General features: G+C 41.0%; 1 protein-coding gene across 3 annotated transcripts in view; it reads left to right on the top strand.

The window, feature by feature from the left end:
• Positions 1 to 18,243, top strand: part of COL12A1 (collagen type XII alpha 1 chain) — a 307,200-nt gene that overhangs the window by 46,984 nt on the left and 241,973 nt on the right. For 2 of the 3 annotated variants that reach the window (XM_069235673.1, XM_069235672.1), the window contains exons 11-13: positions 3,494 to 3,766; positions 7,629 to 7,901; positions 8,109 to 8,381. The exons of the other annotated variant lie outside the window; for it this stretch is intronic. In XM_069235673.1, the coding sequence (XP_069091774.1) occupies positions 3,494 to 3,766; positions 7,629 to 7,901; positions 8,109 to 8,381 (819 nt within the window). The remainder of the gene's footprint in view (positions 1 to 3,493; positions 3,767 to 7,628; positions 7,902 to 8,108; positions 8,382 to 18,243) is intronic. 3 annotated transcript variants of the gene reach the window in all.

The raw sequence follows: 18,243 nt of genomic DNA on the forward strand, positions 1-18,243 counted from the left end.
TATAATGTCGGCTTGTTGGTCATGTAGAGGTTGAAGAGACTTTGACTGAGCGAGGAGCTCCTTGGGACTCAGTAAAAAGGATCTCATGCTTCAGAGGTGTAGGGGGCATGTTGACAGTTTTGGTTCTACCGGTGAGGAAGGAAGAAATCTATTTGAGGGAAAGTCCATAGAGGCCTGTTTCTCCGACCCATTCCTTCGATGGCAAATGTAAGAAAATGGATGTTAACAGGGATCCTATTGCAAGAAGCAGCACAATAGAAAAGAGGACACTCGTATATTTATTTAAAGATATGAACAGCACAGAAATTGGAAACAATGAATGGTCTGTGAACAGAAATAACTAAAGCACCAGTCGTGGGGTCAGTTTTCAGTGGGATGAGGGTGAGCCCTAGTGGTGAGGTGTGTGTGCAGGAGAGATGTGAGAGAGGAGGGGTTTAATTGAATGCAGGCCAGTTAAGAAGAAGACCAATGACTGACAGAAGATGGTGAGATAAGGATAACTTACACCTAGAGATGAAAAGGGAGAGAACTTTGAAAGAGAGGTACTGGGAAGGGAAAGAGAGAAAGATAGAAAGTAAAGGTTAAGTCCATGGCGAGGTAACTCAAAACATCCCAGTGGAGTGCAAACACTTTGATAAAACTAACTAGAATAATATATAGAAGGAAATTATTGACTCCTGCAAGGTGGTAATTCTTCTTCTTTAGATACATTTTGACTCCTATGGCAATTATTCATCTATAGGGATGTTTCGATTCCTTGGGCAATTACTCATCTACAGGGATGTTCTGACTCCACGGTTTCCTGGAATGTATTTTCCCTACAGTTTGAATATTTGGTTTCTTTGGCGATGAAGCCCATCTGGAGTTCTGGAGTAAGCTCTGTTTCTGAGCAGGCAAATGTTTGAAATACCCAAGCTAAATGTTCCTAAGAGGTGTGTCTTGACCCTATGAGAGTCAGAAAGACAGTACGGACCATGCCAAACTAGTAACAGTCAAGTCCAAAACACAAACAGCAGATATTTGCACCGAAAAAAAAACATAAACTATTTCGAGCCTCTTTGAACCTTATGAAAAGATTGCTGTGATGTCTCTACACAATGAGAATGACTTGCGCATACGCAGGTGTGTGCTGTCTAGCTTTAAAGGTTGACAGCTCATTGGGTAGGAAGAAGTCAGGTTGACATATTGACTTAATGGTTCCTCATGGTTTTATGCGCTGTGGTCTAAAGGCATGTATGGAGTTCGGTGTGGGCCATCATGTGTGCGATAGATACACATTCCTGACTTTCAGGTATTGTCTCTTTAAAGAAGACATCCATTTCAAATCATGTTGCTCAGAGGTTGCGATCCTCGTTTTCTGAAGCTGAATGGAAACTGAAACATAGTGTTAAGAGTTGCCTTCTAAACTCAGGTACAACTCATCAGCAGTGTTAGTGGATAAAATAGGACCATTCCTCTGTGGAAACATTCCATGGCTGACTTAGAGACTACACTTTTCCAAAGGACAGTGAACTCTGTGCTCATCAGGCCTCTACAAAATGCTTACCTTGGCCGGGACTTTTCTGTTACAAATGATTGTGCTTTGTTCTCCGAACTCTCATTTGATATATTTTTTCTCCCTATAGATAGAATTTTATGGAAACAAAAAAGTTATTCACCCATGTGTAGTAGGGTGTATTTGCCTCAGTAAGATTTTTTGTAAGACAGATAGTACCATCCTTATATCTTTGAACTACAACAGAAAAGCATTTATGTCCATGTGAGAGTATGTATTTGACCAAATATACAGAATAAGGAAACGAGCAAACCAACCTCTCCCGAGTAAACTATAGCCTTTCCATGTGTACAATTGTTTGCTTCACAAGCCCTGGCTGTGCCAAGATGACTTTTGTGCCCTGCAATGTCCTGCAGAATTTCAGCATAAATCAAAATTGGAGCATTAGAGAAATATGACTCACTGTACGCCTGCAGATGGGCAGACAACAATGATTCATTCATGTCTTTTCTAACCAATGAAAATTATAGTCCATAATAAGACGTCTCCTAGACAGCAACGCGGACCACATAGAAGAGTGCCTAGACGTTTGTCTGATGAAAGCATATGTTTTTTGTTCACTGATGAGTTGGTAGCCGTCTTTATAACCAGTCAGCGTTTACAATATAGTGAATCAAACAGCAGCATCCATGAAGGTGATTTAATGTATAAATGTATAATTTGTTTTGAGCTTAGCTGAGAATGCAAAGTAGGGTTCACTGAAAGGTGCAGCAACATTTGATAAAAATGCTGTCGTCCTGGAGAGACACTGTTTCTTGCAGCATTTGCTCATTTGCTCTTGTTAAACAATGGCATGCACCATTCTAGGTCTTGCTACTAAGGATGGCAGTTCCTTCATTTTTTTAAGGCTTGGGTCATGGAGCGAGATTACAGGAAAAGCAGCATCTCACATGGCAGGGGTTCCATGACTGCACTGGCCAACCCTGCCTTTTGGAAAGTTTCCCTGCAATAACAATACATTGCCAACAGTACGGTGTTTACAGCCCGGCTGAACTAAGCACATCATGCAAAATGCTCTTCTAAAAACAAAGACAGCACTAGAAATGTTGGATTGGTCATTTTGTGGGGAGGTTGATGGTCTAAAATGAACCTGAGTCTAAAGTTATCTCATTGTTTCAATGGCTGTGCCAAGAGAGAACCCAAATCCCTCACGTAAAAGTAATGTCCTTTTATAAATTATACAGTGCTTTGATACTCGCAGTTTAGCTGTTACCAAAAAGCTCTAGCCATGAAGGAACGGTGGTAGACTAAAATGAAGCACATGCTTGAAAGTTGCACAAACTACTTGTACATTCAAATATGTTTAAACTAAATGACAACATTAGAATAAGTTCATCGTTTTCAAAGCATTGTTCAGATTAGTTGGGAACTGAGAATTGTGTTTGGGGCACGATCCTTCCAGGAGACCCACAGCTTTATATCTAGTTCTTGAAAGGAAATGTTCAGCCTTTGCACATTACAGCGGTTGACTAAGGTCAAGGGACCTTTCGTCTTCCATGTCAAAAACAATACCGTGCCACAGATTACTATAGTATAGTGATATTAAAATATGCACCAAAGTTGCACTAAAGATCTGCTTTTGAAGACCTCCCAAGGTGGATATAGGGATGTATGAGGGAGCAGACCAAGGAGCGATATGAGACTTTTTTATTTTCTTACATCACAACGTATTCTCTCTCATGTCAAGGAGTGAAATGTATTAGATAATTTATACATGAATTCCACACTGAAGGCCTACAAGTTTAATTCTCTTTCCAACAGGCGTTATTTGAATTATCATCTTGTGGCCAGCGATAACTCATGAGTATATACGTTCACCTTCAAAATGTTGGTTCAACGCACTGTATTTACCAAACTGGCTATAGCCAGCATATCCGAAGAAATTAGCTGCTGCATGTGAGGGGATGTATATGCTAATCCTGTGATATTTCCCGACAGCTTTGACACCTCCCAGGGACTTATCGTTTGCTGAGGTAACTTCCAGCAGTTTCCAAGTGTCCTGGTCTCCAGCTGCAGAAGATACTATTGCCTACCTGGTGAATTACACTGTTGCTCTTGGCGGAGAGGAGTTTGTTGTCTCAGTACCTGCTCCAACGACGAGCACAGTCCTCACTAATTTATTGCCCAAAACGACATACGAAGTCAGAGTGGTGGCAGAGTATCCAGAAGGAGAGAGCCCTCCGCTTAAAGGAGAAGAAACGACATTGGAAGGTAAATGGTTTATTCCTTCAAAGGCAAATTTCTCCCCAATCAGACAATGGACATGGTCTCACTATGCACATTCATATATATTGTCTTCAACCTGAATAGCACTGTTATGAGAAATCCTAAAATACTGGTGTAAATTCTGTTTTACACTTTGTCTTTCAGATAATCTCAATACTAAAGGTTATTCCACAGGGCACAAGGCAAATTCATTAAGGTGTGTTTTTCAAGCTCAGGTCTCTAATTTCTGTAGTGTCCAATGACTACTTTTCAATAAAGCAAAAGATAATTTATTTTTCCCATCGACTATTATGTTCACATTTGCTTTATGCCACTGAAGATTCAGCAATTTAGAAGAATGCTGAATTTGCTCACAAATGAGTCTTTCAATACAGCATACACTTGACGGCTGGTAAGAGACTTTGGGGGTTATTCTAACTTTGGAGGAGGTGTTAATCCGTCCCAAAAGTGACGGAAAAGTGGCGGATATACCACCAGCCGTATTACGAGTTCCATAGGATATAATGGACTCGTAATACGGCTGGTGGTAAATCCGTCACTTTTCCGTCACTTTTGGGACGGATTAACACCTCCTCCAAAGTTAGAATAACCCCCTTTGAGTTTTCAATCAAGACTCTGGCAACGTCGGGCACTATTGCTCTTGCTTGTAGAGAATGATCCCAAGTGATAGTTTGGTTTTCAAACCGATGCATGCTTGGACCACCTGGTGAGATTGAATGTGAATTTGCTGAAGATGCCTGTTCCAAAGGATAAATGAGCTAGATATGGGCAGTGTATCTGATACCAGGATGACAGCATTTTATATGGGAAGTCAGCTCTAACCAATTATATAAATATATTCTTGTGACAAAGGTGCTGTAAAATAGGGACTATCTTCTACTTGGCGTACTGACTGCATCTAAACTGCAAACAAACCCTCTATTGTTTTGTAAAGTACTTATCTACTGCACCCCCCAACGAGCTCCCTTATTTGGTAAAGGGACATGGCAGGACAATGCTTTTGAAAGAAACATGGCATGATATAACAACTAAAAAACCAAGCATTTGTATCTGAAGAAATAGAAGTAGCAATAGGAGTAGCAAAACTAGGTGATTGATCTTACTGTTTCCATGGTCCGTGTATATTTTATGTAAATGTCATATCGAACATATTGTGCTGCATAAACATGAAAGTACAACAGGTGTTGTATATTGTGCACATATCACCTGAAATTCTAAAAGCAGATTTAGATTGCGGTTCATATTTACAACATTACGTATTCTAAGACTTTAGGAACATTGTCAAATAAATCAACACCACTATGTCTTTTGATGCATATGGCATGCTTGGCAAGAATGCCAGTGTATCAATATAAATTCAAACATGCAGCTTGGAGGGTCGGATAGCTGTAGAATTGTTATTAAGGGAATATGGCCAACCGTCCTCGTACTCTCTGCCGAGAGTGGCTGATTTTTATTGCAATTATAACACTGGTTGAATTTAATAGGAATCCTAACGAACACTGCCTGTGCCCCTGACACCCACTACTATTCTTGCTAGCCGAGAGTTGTTGATGACTGAAAGAACCGCTACTTTGAAATCCTAAAGGAAGCTTCTAAAATCTGAAAGCATTGATACATTCTTAAGAACAACATGAGCTGTTGCATGGACAGTTTTTTCATAAGATTACCCATCCTTCCATACTTGTCCAATGTCATAGCTCATATCTTTCCCAATCAACTAGGGGACATATTTATACTCGGTTTGCGTCGAATTAGCGTAATTTTTTGTTACGTTAATTCAGCGCAAACCTAACTCCATATTTATACTTTGGCGCTAAACACGTCAGGTGACAAAGTTATGGAGTTAACGTCATTTTCTGGACGTGGAAACCTACCGTGAGATGCAAGCTAGGCATTCCCATGCAGAAAACAAGGCTATGACCCTTGCGCCATATTTATCCCCGTGCTAAAATCATGCACGGGGAATGGGAGCCTTAAATAATGGCGCTAAGCCATTTTAGTGCCATTATTTAACGCCTGGGTATGGGCAGATGTTAGGAGACCATGGAAAGAGCCCACAGGTGCCCTTCCCTGGCCCCAGGGACAGCCACACTCACACCAGGAAGACACCTAAGGATGGGGGGACCTAATTTCAGGTAAGTACCATAGGGGGGCAGAACTTGGACCTCCCTCCCCTGGGCATGGCCATTGGGCTGGGGGACATGAGTCCTGTCTTTACTTAGACAGGAGTCATGTCCATGGGGGTTGTGCGCCAAAATGTGACGCTAATAAGGTTAGAGTCATTTTCTTGACTCTAACCTGACTAGCGCTATTCTTCGATGCATAACCTCCAGTTTCCCCTATGTCTCCCCCACCCGGTTAGTGTCAAATGTTTTGACGCTAACTGGGCCTTACCACCAACTAACGTCATACCCTAAATTTGATGCACGGCCGGCGTCTTGGGATGGCACTAGCCAGTGGAATACTTTTTGACGCTAAACTGCATTGTCCCAGTTTAGTGTCAAAAAGTATACATCAGGGCCTCAGTTTCTCAGTTTCTCTCTCATCACTACTCATTGGATGTGGCACACTCAGCTGATCCGATGTTACTACACCAAATCACATCCTGTTCGGTTATACCCAGTGGTTCTCGTGTAAAGGAATATTATTCTGAATACTAACACTTCTGTTAGTCTTAAGCAAAATACACGTTTTGAAAATATCAAAAATCAGTTGGAATGGAAATGTTGAACTTTTCCTAAATGAATAGCAGATATTTAACTTAGCAAAAGAAAGAGCGTTCAAAGTTATCTAGACCATTCCAAATTAGTATAAACGTTTTCAGGTGCCAGGGTAGGGAAGAGCGTACTAACCTTCATAACTCCTCAGGGAAAATTATATTAAGATATGTTGTTGCCAAGAATCCTTTTAGCCCTGGCTAAAAGTGAAGATGAATATTCATGACATATTTACAATAAGAAGTAGAGCAGCTGCTGACAGGCTTTTTAGACGGGATGATTGAAAAACAAGTTTTATTTGAAGACTAACACTGTCCTGCCTCGTCTGTTCAATTCTGTCAATGTATCCTCCCGTCAAGGATTCCATTAGTATTTGTTGATGTAACTCAAGGACTGCATCGAGTCTGGTTTTCAATTGTATTCAACACGCCCCTGTCCTCTATTTAGTTCAATGGTATTACACATTTCCAGATATATATTAACTTTGGATATTCCACTTGTTCTTTATGGATTCAGGCCTCTATGCTCTCTGGCTCGTAGACATGACATATTCTTGGGACTTTGAGCAAGCCTGTCAGTCAGATGTGAACGATCTCCCACTAAAAAAATAATTGTGGGAAATGCTGAATAACAAGACTACATGTTCTCAAGCTTGCAAAACGGAGTAAATTATTCCCCGTTCAATGAAGTACAATAAGCATCAGGCATACTTTAAAAGAGAGATTACTTACTGACAGGTCTGAGGGTTAGATTTCTGTCAATGCGCGCTTATATTAGCATATGTGAATGATCACTGCACTTAGCAAAACATTTGACCGCATTTTGATGGTGATGAAAGCCTACTTGTTTTGGGATAGCTGTGATCTCCATCTCCCCCTGAGCTCCAAATTGTCTCCAAAAGTGCAAGGAATACTGAGTGACATGAGGTTGGTTACAAGATAATACATCCCATATGCATGGAGATAATATTGGTTTGATTAAATGTGTGGGTTCACTACAATGATATGGGGGACGCCCACCAAATACAAAGGGCACCAGTTAATTTATTAAAAAGCTCTGCATTTTTGCAGATTTTTTAACCACTTAACATCTGTGAATTTGATCCGATTTTGTCTGATTTCTTTCAGTTAGAGGAGCTCCGCGGAACCTCAGAGTGACGGATGAAACAACAGACAGCTTTAAAGTTGGCTGGAGACCAGCCCCTGGCAATGTTCTTCGGTACAGAATTGCCTACCGGCCAGTGGCAGGAGGGGAGAGAAAAGAAGTGACAGTCCAAGGAAATGAAAGGACAACAACTCTTTATAACCTCACTCCAGATACCAAATATCACGTGTCTGTTATCCCGGAATATCACTCTGGTCCTGGACCTGCACTGAATGGAAATGGAGCCACCGAAGAAGGTATTCTATGGAAAATATGCTGACGCCAGTTTGGTGGTTTTATTGCTGCACATCTAACTGCTTTAATGGTGTCATGTAGGATTGCTGCATGAGATCATAAAGTTGCTTGTCTACACTGGCTTACAAGGGGAAAATGATCATAACCTATTCAAACCACCAACATTTTATGTCTGCTGGATAATGTAAATTCTTTGTTTTGTCTTACAGTGGTTGGAGAGCCACAAAACCTAAGGGTGTCTGAGCCCACAACTTCCAGCATGAGGCTGACCTGGGATAAAGCCCCTGGCAAAGTGCAGCGATATCTTGTATCCTACACACCAGCTGCAGGTGGCGACACAAAAGAAGTGACTGTAAAGGGAGATACCGGCACCACAGTACTGAAAGAATTGGATCCAGGCACCACCTACACACTATCGGTTCACCCACTTTATGCATCTGGAGCAGGAACAGCGCTCACTGGTGAAGGAGCTACCCTTGAAGGTGATTAACCTATTAAATACTGATAAGCTTTGAAGTAACATAATGTTATGATAATGCTGCAGTGATCAAGACAGCCGTACACAGGTGATGCTTCATAAAAGGCTTGCAATATGCCTGAATGGATACTACCATGCAGGACTATGGGTTTTACTGGGTCAGGAACGCAGTCTGAAAAACCCATTGCATTACATGCACCTACATTGTGGTGGAAAACATGCACGATAAAGGGCCAGGAATTCATGAATGGATCCAGTTATTCTGGACCTGCATGTTTTCCCTGATTCTGCTCTGGGGAAATGTTAATAGTGAGCAATTGCGGAGGAGATACCAACCAGAATTAGTGTCGGTGGCCTCAGTATCTCCACCTCCAATTACAGGCCAACTTGTAATGGGGGCCTTGGGAGCATGCATTATGAATTTGAAAATGAAGCTCTTAGTAAATCCAAAAGACACACTGAAGGAGTGACTACTTTATATGTTTGGATCTGGATATTGAGAAACTTGTTCCTGTATAGTTGGCCTGGGATAATGTACTTCCTTCCTTTTCATCCACCTGTTACTGGTGGCACCTTATGGTCCATAGTGGTTATTAATTAGTGTTGAGGTCAACTAGTTAACTCAAAGGGTTCAAAAGGGGTGGATGATCTTATATTATCGTATGTGTATTTATGGAGTGCGTAGCTACCAGAGGGCTTCCTAGTGCTGTGTAGGTTGAGGCATTTTCCTTCCAGCCTGTTGACTTTGCATGTAGATTAGTTTGAATAAAGCCAGGTTTTGAGCGGCTTTCTTAATTTGGCTTCATCAGGATCAGCTCTCAAACCTTTTGGCATTGAATTCCATAATTTAAGGGGCAGATAGGAGAAAGATATCCTATCTGCCTGTAGAAACTGGAGAGATTAAATAATTCTCAGATAATTGGAACATTTTCTTGGATTCCATGTGTGAGAATGTGAGGATCGGCTGGGTCTAAAGGAGAACCAGATTTCACTAAATTGCGGAGACTTTCGGGGTCATTATGACTTCGGTGGACGGAAAAGCCCATCTGCCGAAGTTCCGATGGGGAGGTTGCCACCAGTGTGGCTTCCTCCACCCCGGCCCCATTACAAGTTTCCCACTTGGTCAGTGTGCGGAAGCAGAGTTCCACCAGCTGACCCAGTGGGAAATGGCCTACAGTATTGTCGCTGGTTCATAATAGTGCCGGCGGCAATGCTGTAGTACGTAGGGTGCACCAGCACCCGTCGCAAAGTTCACTGTCTGGAAAGCAGACAGTTAACTTTGTGGCAGTGGTGGCCAGGGGGCCCCCTGCACTACCCATGCCAAGGGGCACCCTGCACCCCATCTCTACCAGCCTTTACATGGTGGGGTTACTGCCATGAAACCACTGGCGGAGATGGGGGTCGTAATCCGAGGGTGGTGCTGCTTGCAGCGCTGACCTGGCTGATTAGGACCGCCAGCACCGCCACACCCTCCTGTGGAGGAAAACTGGTGGTGCTTGCGGTCCAACCGTGGCGCTACTGCTGCGGTCCTAATGTGGCAGCGGTCCAACCGCCACCATGCCAGGGTCGTAATGAGGGCTTATATGTCTCTTCTGCCTCGGGCAATGTCTCATGACCAGTGGATGAAACTCCCCTGTTCTTTTGTAGTTCACTGTAAACACACATCAGTGTGGTGGTTTGTGCAGCATGATAAGTTCATCTCTTATGAATGCCATAACTTTCTAAATTAACTTATCACTGGCAAATTATAGGCTTTGCAGAAACTTTAAGTAAGAAGAGTTTGTTTTTCAATAAATACCACATGTCATGTAGGAGTAAAAACATGCAAATTGTCACCCAATTAGGACAACCAGGAACACGGTAACTTTCTATTTCATTTTGAAACATGTTTGACACAGACCCATACAGACCCATTTCTGACGAGATGTTGATGTATAGATTTATTGATGATTATGTGAATTCCTAATCTTACCGTTGACCTTCTCTTTCCCAGTGTCAAACTACGAACTCAAAGTTTCCAAGTGCCTATCTAAGGCTGTCTGCTTTTCTTTTCTACTGTTTTCCTGCATAATTTGGAATGCTTATTTCATACCTATTTTCCTCCAGTGCATACACCTCTAGGATCTTGAACGTCCCCTCGTAGGATCAGTCCTTCAGATTGTGTCTCATTGTGGAAGCATGTCTTCCAGCTGTTTTAAGAGCTGCACACAATACTAAAGATGAGGTACTGTTTTTGAGGAGTACTTCTCACCATGCACCTCAATGCCCATCTTTCCTACTTCATTACACTGTCAACTTCATAACTACTTTGAGATTATCTGACATGCTATCTTGTTCATTGTTTGTAAAATCTTGATACTTTACTTTACCATTGTCTTAAATTGTAGCTTCCATACTCCGCCCACCTAACTATTTTTTTATATGATGTATGCAGATTATGTTTTTAGTTTACAAGCACGTTTTATGGGGATGGCCTTAGATGTCTGACAGAATGATATGCTAGCCATAGTACTAGTAGACAGTGCTTCTTTTGCCACATATAGGTATTACATGCATAATTCCCAAGGATGAGCAGAAAAATAGTGTTCTCAGATTTTTCAAGAACTCCTGGAAATTCTCCTCAGTTGTCAGGGCAAAGGAAAATGTCCAGGTGACAGATTTTTTTGTATGTAAAAAATCTACCACCATTTTGTTTTGCAACCTAGACAAGCAGATGACCAGTAGTTTCTAGGAAGCCAATCTAGGGTACCTTGGTGGTTGGCAAGACTGGAAGATCTAATTTTTATAGCATGTGGGCACACAATGGAGGGACCTGTAGACTGAGAATGTTTATTTATGATTGCTTGATCAGAAACCAATTGACTACTTTAAGGGAAAGACTTAAGTAATGGTAACAACTTATCCCTAAAATGAGCAAGGTCTGATGATTCTGGACCTTCACAATTATCCTAGTGTCATCTTTAGGAGCCCCATTTACAATCGCCTATCATAGTGCAAGCAGGTCTAATGCCAAAGCAAGCACAAAAGAAATCTTTGAGGGGAAATTTGAAACTGGAGGACACCACATAGAAGTCATATGTAATGCAATGCATTACAATTAATTGAGGGCTGAAGAAGAGACCATAATCAACTGGGTTTGACCTTGTTGCATATCTAATGAATTGGCATCACTGTTAGTGACCAAGTAATAGAGAATAGGTTCTCCAGTTTTACAAGCAGGATTTCTGATTCACTTTTCACATTGATTTTGTTGTATATGGAGTTGTACTTGTTTCAGGAAGTTGGCTATCTCCTTTTTTCTCTCCTCCAGGTTGAAGTAGCTCTGCTTTTCAACCATATCTGTGCTAGCTCAGCACTAGTTCCTTTGGCATAGTTTCAAATAACCTTCTCACTGCTCGACAAGAATACAAACTAGTACAAGGCACTAAGCTCCTTTCTGCTCACTCAGCACAAAGCTCTATGAATGTGTTTATTATGTACATATTCCTCTATTATGGTTTAGAGCAATCTAGAAGGATACCACTTTGTTCTTTCTACTACTTTCATTCTTTAGTTGCCAATTAATTAAAGTTTAAATCATTACTTTCTCCTCCATTTTTTCCCCTATGAGGATTTCCATTTGGGAATGAATTATGTTTAAGTGATTAAACAATTGTATGCAAGCATGAGGCTGAAAACTTTAAGATTATTATCAGGGTTTGTTTTGGTATCAAGAGCATTAATGTTCATGTATTAATGATAGTTGAAGCTATCCTAGACTAGACAGGCAACATAACATGCATGCACAGGATCATTGGGTAGAAACCTGTGAAAGTTGAAGAGCATATGGAAATTAAAATGGTAATTATCAACATTGGTTATTATTAGAGAGCTCTAGCCTACAAAATTAAAATATGAAAATATCCATCATTGATGTCCTTTAGAGAGTAGATGTATAAAAATGAGTAATGGGTTCAAAGATTGACCTGCCTATCTGTTTTTTGGCAGATATGTCTGACCACACATGCTTATGTTTACAGCTGATTTAGGGAAGTGGATGTGTATGTGGCTAATGCCTATGCTTTTTATGGTCCGATTTGCCAGCTGTTGCCAGACAATTATGCAAGCATCGCTAAAGAGGGGCTTTGGCTCTGCCCACATATTAGGAGCCAGGAATACATGTTTTGATTGGGCAGGACTTGTGTACTTTCACCAAAAAAGTGCTTGCCCTCCAGCAGCTCTGATCATTTTGTTTATTTATCCAATTGCCAATGCTTGAACTTTCAGGGGGACACACATGGCATTGGAATGGTATGAAAGTGTCTTAGATAACTAGATAATTTTTGCTGGCAGCAGCACAGATGGGACGAGGACAGTCTCACTAACCTTCAGAGAGTTTATTAGTTCTCAGTTTGCAGTGTAACTTTCCTTTTAACCTACACCACAGTGCGACTGACCTTTTAATCCACACCAATAGTATTCAGCACAAATCTATAGCTATCCCCATGCTATTTACTGGTAATGATTCACATTACTATAAAGCATTCCTTTAACGCCAGATCTATTGGCATGCCAAATGCTTGCCCTTCATTTTTGTACCAACAAAGGACTTTTAATATAGTAGGAAGTGTTCACTTTTTGTGATGCCAGTGGCCAATCTGGATCACCACATTAAAAGGGCTTTCAAAGTGGCAAAGTTAAACATGGGCATTCATTGGAAGAGGGTATTGTAGGTCAAGATTAAGCATACTAGTCCTTGAACACTGGAGTTACTGTTACTGTTATTTATAATGTGCACTACTCACCCCGGTATTGGTATCTTGTCATAAGGCCTAGCCAACAGTAGGCAGCAGTCACCAATAATCCATTAAAACAGTTCAGTTTTAAGTAGTTTGCTAAATTTAAAATGATCAAGGCACTGGTGTATATGAACAGGAAAGGCATTCCAATAAGAGGGGGCCAAATAGGAGAAAGATCTGTCCCCAGACTGAGACTATTTGATCCGGGGCACTGTTAGCAACAGTTTGTCACGTGACCGTAGAGCTTTTACTGAATGGTAGGGAATGAGCTTCAAAGATAAATAACTAGGCCCCTTTCCCAAAATCATATTATGAGTAATAAAACAGATTTTGAAAACAATCCTTTTGCAAATAGGTAACCAATGTAGAGAGTGCAGAAGGGGAGCATAAGGTGACCTCTTGGGAACACTTCAAATAAGGTGATCTGCAGTGTTTTGGACCACCTGAAATTTAGCTAGTAGGGACTCACAACTAAGGCTTGGATAAGGTTTTCCTTGTTGAATGGGTAAGAAGTGGGAAAACCCACAATAACCAGCATAATAGATGAAAGCAAAACCCCGACGCGTTGCGGACTTGTTCGCTCATGGTAGGAGTATCATCAGCATAGGAGTACAGTTCAAACACAGGTAATTTGACTATCCCATCCAGGGGTGCCACATAGATATTGAATAGTGTTGAGCTAAGATAAGAGCCCTGGGGCACCCCTTTGTCAAGTACTATTGTACACGATCTGAAAGAACCAAAGGTCATGGTCTGCATTCTGTTGGTAAGAAAGTACTCAAACCATTCTAAGACTGAGACACAAATACTGCATTCCGTAAGTCTGAGAAGCAAACAGGAGTGCAATACAGTGCTGGATGCTGCCAAAAAATACTGTAGTACAAGCATAATGGGTCTACTAGCATCTAAGGAACACTTGATAAGGTCAGTAACAGCCACTAAAGTTGCCTCAGTGCTATGAAATGGCTGAAACCCTGATTGTGAGGTGGCAAGGTGCTGATTTACTTATAAGTAATCCATGAATTGTCTGTTCACTTTCTTTTCTAACAACTTACCCAATAAAGGGAGAAGCAAAATAGGACTATAGTTAGTTAGAACATTAGGCGCCAACTTTGGTTTCTTTTGGAAGGGAATCGCCTGTGCCGCTTTCTAAGCTTCAGGAATTTTTCCAGTAGTTATTGAACAGTTAAACAAAGTACAGACAACCGACACAAGTATTTCTGATAGGGAGGCTGATATCTTAGGTGAGCAAACATCCTAAGGTGACCCACATTTTGTGGAGCGAAGGCCAACCTGGATCAATTCAGTTGTAACGGTTGTGAAATGCTCAGACAGTAAGTGCATTTAGCACTAGAACTGTACCAGACCGATTCCTCACTTATCCAATATGTTAAGTTGGCAAAGTTCTCATAGATCTCGTTGATTTTTTCCTCAAGATGGTTGGCTAAAGAATCACATAAAGCTTGGGATGCTTGAATATTTTGAGAACAAGCTTGTGGGTTGACAAAAAAATGTAAAACTTTAAATAATTATTTGGAGGCGTTGCCATCTTAAGCAATTTGGTTCGCTATATGACAGTTCCTAGCTTTTTTTAAATTATGGTGATAGTTGGTTAAGGCAGTCCTATCTAGTTCTTTGGAGCCTAAAGTCCTAGTGTGCCGCCACCGTCTATACGAGGCCTTTTCCACTTGCAGTGCAGAAGTGAACCAAGAAGCTTGTGTGCCATGCTGCTTTTTTGCGGAAGATTTGAGGGGTGCTAGCTTGTCAAATACAAAACTTAATGAGTTCTGATAGTCAGATATTCCTGCATCTAAATCCAACTCAGACAGTGTAGGATGGATATAGTTCTTGGCAAAAGAGGCAGGCAAAATCGTTGCCCATTGTCTACATGTCCTAGTCTCTGTACCATAGATAATTGTGTGCTTATTTAGCTGAGGAAAATGCAAATGATGGCATGATCCGTCCAAAGAAGCTGTTGGGGACTATCACAGATCAAAGAACTGGCGTTTGTAAAGATTAAATGCAAAGTATGTCCCGCCATATGAGTGGGTCCTGTGACATTTTGAGCTAGACCGATTGAATCTAGATCAGTCATCAGTTGCAAAACCCCAGGATCTAGGAGGTTCACCCCATGATAATTGAAATCACCAAGCAATAGAAACTGTTGTGAGGCCAGGACATGGGGAGAAATTAATTCCACAAAGTGATGCCTAAATAGTTTTTTTGGGCTAGGTGGCCGATAAATTAAGGCCCCTTATACACATTTGGAGAAAGCGTGAATTTAAAAACACACATCTCCACCCAATCCGAGATAAGTGTGTCAACTAGTGACATTTTAATGGAGTATTTGAACAGTAGCTATTCCGCCTCCTAGCTTGCCCTCTCTATTTGACCTAATCAGGCAATAGTTGTCAGGGAGGGAAGTCGCAATAGCCGGAAGAGCAGAGGAGTGGAGAATATTTTGGGAAGTGATTTCTTTACTTTGTGCAAAATAAGCGGAGTGTAGCATATTTTGTGTAAAATATGCAAAGTGGAGCATATTTTAGGAAGTGAGTTTTTTACTTTGTGCTATAGATAGAACTGGTCCATGCCAGTTTTAGTGCTTCTGTAATGTGATTGTGCGGGCGAAACCATTGGACTACTTTTCAACTGTCAGTTTGTTGAGCTATATGGTGTTTGAGTCTCACCATCAAGACCATGACAGAGCTCTTTTTCATAGTAATACATATTTAGGTGGTGCGTGTAAAAAAGGCTATTACAGAACGTTACAATTAGTTTGTTGTTGAATGTTAAGGAATTTTCTGAATTAAGCTTTTGGATACACTCTTGTAGGAAATAGCTGAATCAATGTAGAATAAATCTTGATATTGCCATGCTGGGTTTCAGTATGATGGACAGCATATTGTGGGTAACAATGCGAAAGTGGGCCATGGCTCAAGCAATTTAAGTTAATTCCCTGCAATTGAGGAGAGGTAGATGATAAATGCATGCTGGCATAATTTCCTAAAGGTTTGTTATGCAGGGGTGAATGTCTCAACTTGGGAAGCAATCCATTTCACTTATGTTTACTATGAAGAACAGATTGCTTAGGGTGTGATAAATTTACAGCATAGGTTTGTAAAGTGTTAGTAGCCTTCCACATTGGGCTACAGGGTTTGAAGCAGACGTGGCATGGCGAGGGTAGGCTATCGGTCAGAGAAGTAGCTGGTGGTTTAGACCAACCATGCATATTCTATAGTACTGTGTTTTGGAGGCACAGAATAAATTTAGGAGACTGTGTTCCTACAATGGTGGCTTGTAAGCGAATGAGTAAGTGAAGGAAACGAGAGTAAGTTAGTGAGTGATTAAGTGAGTGATTGAGTTCATAAGTGTAGCAGACACAGACTCTCTAATATTGTATGTCTTAGAAATTGTACATTTAGAGATTTCAGTTTTGATATTGGTAATTTTCCTGTTATGCTGTTTTATGTGTTATTGGTAGGTGGCTGGAGGGGACAGGGTTAACAGTCCCTCTCCCATAACTTTCAGATTTTCACCTGCTCTGTTTGAATACCTGTCTTCCTTCCACGAGTTTGTGAAAAAGGACCTTCTCAGAGTTTTACTGTAGTAGGTGCAGTTAAATAGGACTCTGTGCAAGAAAGTTTTCATTTAGTGTTCAAGCGATTCATTTGGAGGGAGTCAAGGAGATCTTGTGATATTCTTATCAAACGTGGATAGAGATCTTTATGAGACTGATGCAAAATTTGATGGTTTCATGGTTAGACCACACGAGTTTGCTCAGAAAACTGTCCGATATGTCTTCATTGTTTACTATGATGAAATTGTGTACCACTACTGCTTATGGGAATTGTGGCATGCTGTGCTCCTTATCTGTTACTCAATTTCTCTTTTTGGGCTGAGACAGAAACGTAATTGATAAGCTTCATAAAGGTGTAAGCTATGTTATTTCACTGCAAAAGCTATGGGTTATTGTTGGAAATGCATCCAGCCCAATTTCACGTATAGGCTCTGAATTGCTTCCAGAGGACAAACAAGGCAAAAGCTGAAAGGTCAGGTGAGCCATGCATAAAGTCTTTCTTTCTAATCCAAATGTACTAGGGGTTAGGCATCCACAAATGATCAATTTCACACCTTTGGTTACTCATTTTCCGTGTCACTGGTGCACAACTTGTGCAGTCATCAGACACTCTACATTTTTTTAAGAGGCATACAAGCTACTGTTCTGGTTTCATAGACACGGACCTCCACGCTGTGGATCATGCTCCTTGTCTGCTCTTTCACCTGTAATGAACGAGTCAGTGCCTGCTGCTCTACTAAGCGTGAGTGTGCTTGTGTTCAGTACTGAGGAACAGCTTCAACGGACTAGACAACCTCAATGAGTAATTCTACTATTATTGCAAAACGTTAAGATTTCCTATATTTATGTGCCCAAATGAACATATGTTCTCGCAAGAACTATGGCGTAGACAATGATATAGCTTAAATCTGCTCCTCACATGTTAAGGGTCATTAAGGGTTACAGTCCATCGTTTCATACGTTTACATTACAGCCGTGGGCTAGACTGTGTGAACTAACATGAGCACCTATGCAGTGCTACACTGCCAAATTAAGTACATGCTTGAGCATTATGATTGTTCAACCCCTGTTGCAATAGAAGACACCTACTTCCCACCTACGAATCATTTCTGTATCCCAACTTTGCATTTCCTCTTTCTTTCCAGCGTGGTTAGCTTGAAATAAGCATCTTTGAGACATACATACAAAACACCATTTAAGAGGTGAATTATTTTGAGAGACCCCCGAAGAATGGTTTCTAGCAATTGCTTCCAAAACCGCTGATTGTTATTTATTTTTTTTACTGAAAACAGATTTTGATTTGAACCCATGCGCGAACACAACCTTTAGTCCATACTTACAGATGTATAACACATTTAGTGCAGCTACTTGCAATTGTGTACCTGCCGCCTGTTGATGCCATCATGAGCAGAATCTACTTTGTAACACAATTCCCACTGTGCGTAAAGATGGTGTGATGAATTCAGCAGCTGTTAGAGACTAGGCCCTAGATTTGGAATGCTGTAATGGGC

Source organism: Pleurodeles waltl, chromosome 5, assembly GCF_031143425.1.
Source record: "Pleurodeles waltl isolate 20211129_DDA chromosome 5, aPleWal1.hap1.20221129, whole genome shotgun sequence".
Lineage (NCBI taxonomy): Eukaryota > Metazoa > Chordata > Amphibia > Caudata > Salamandridae > Pleurodeles > Pleurodeles waltl.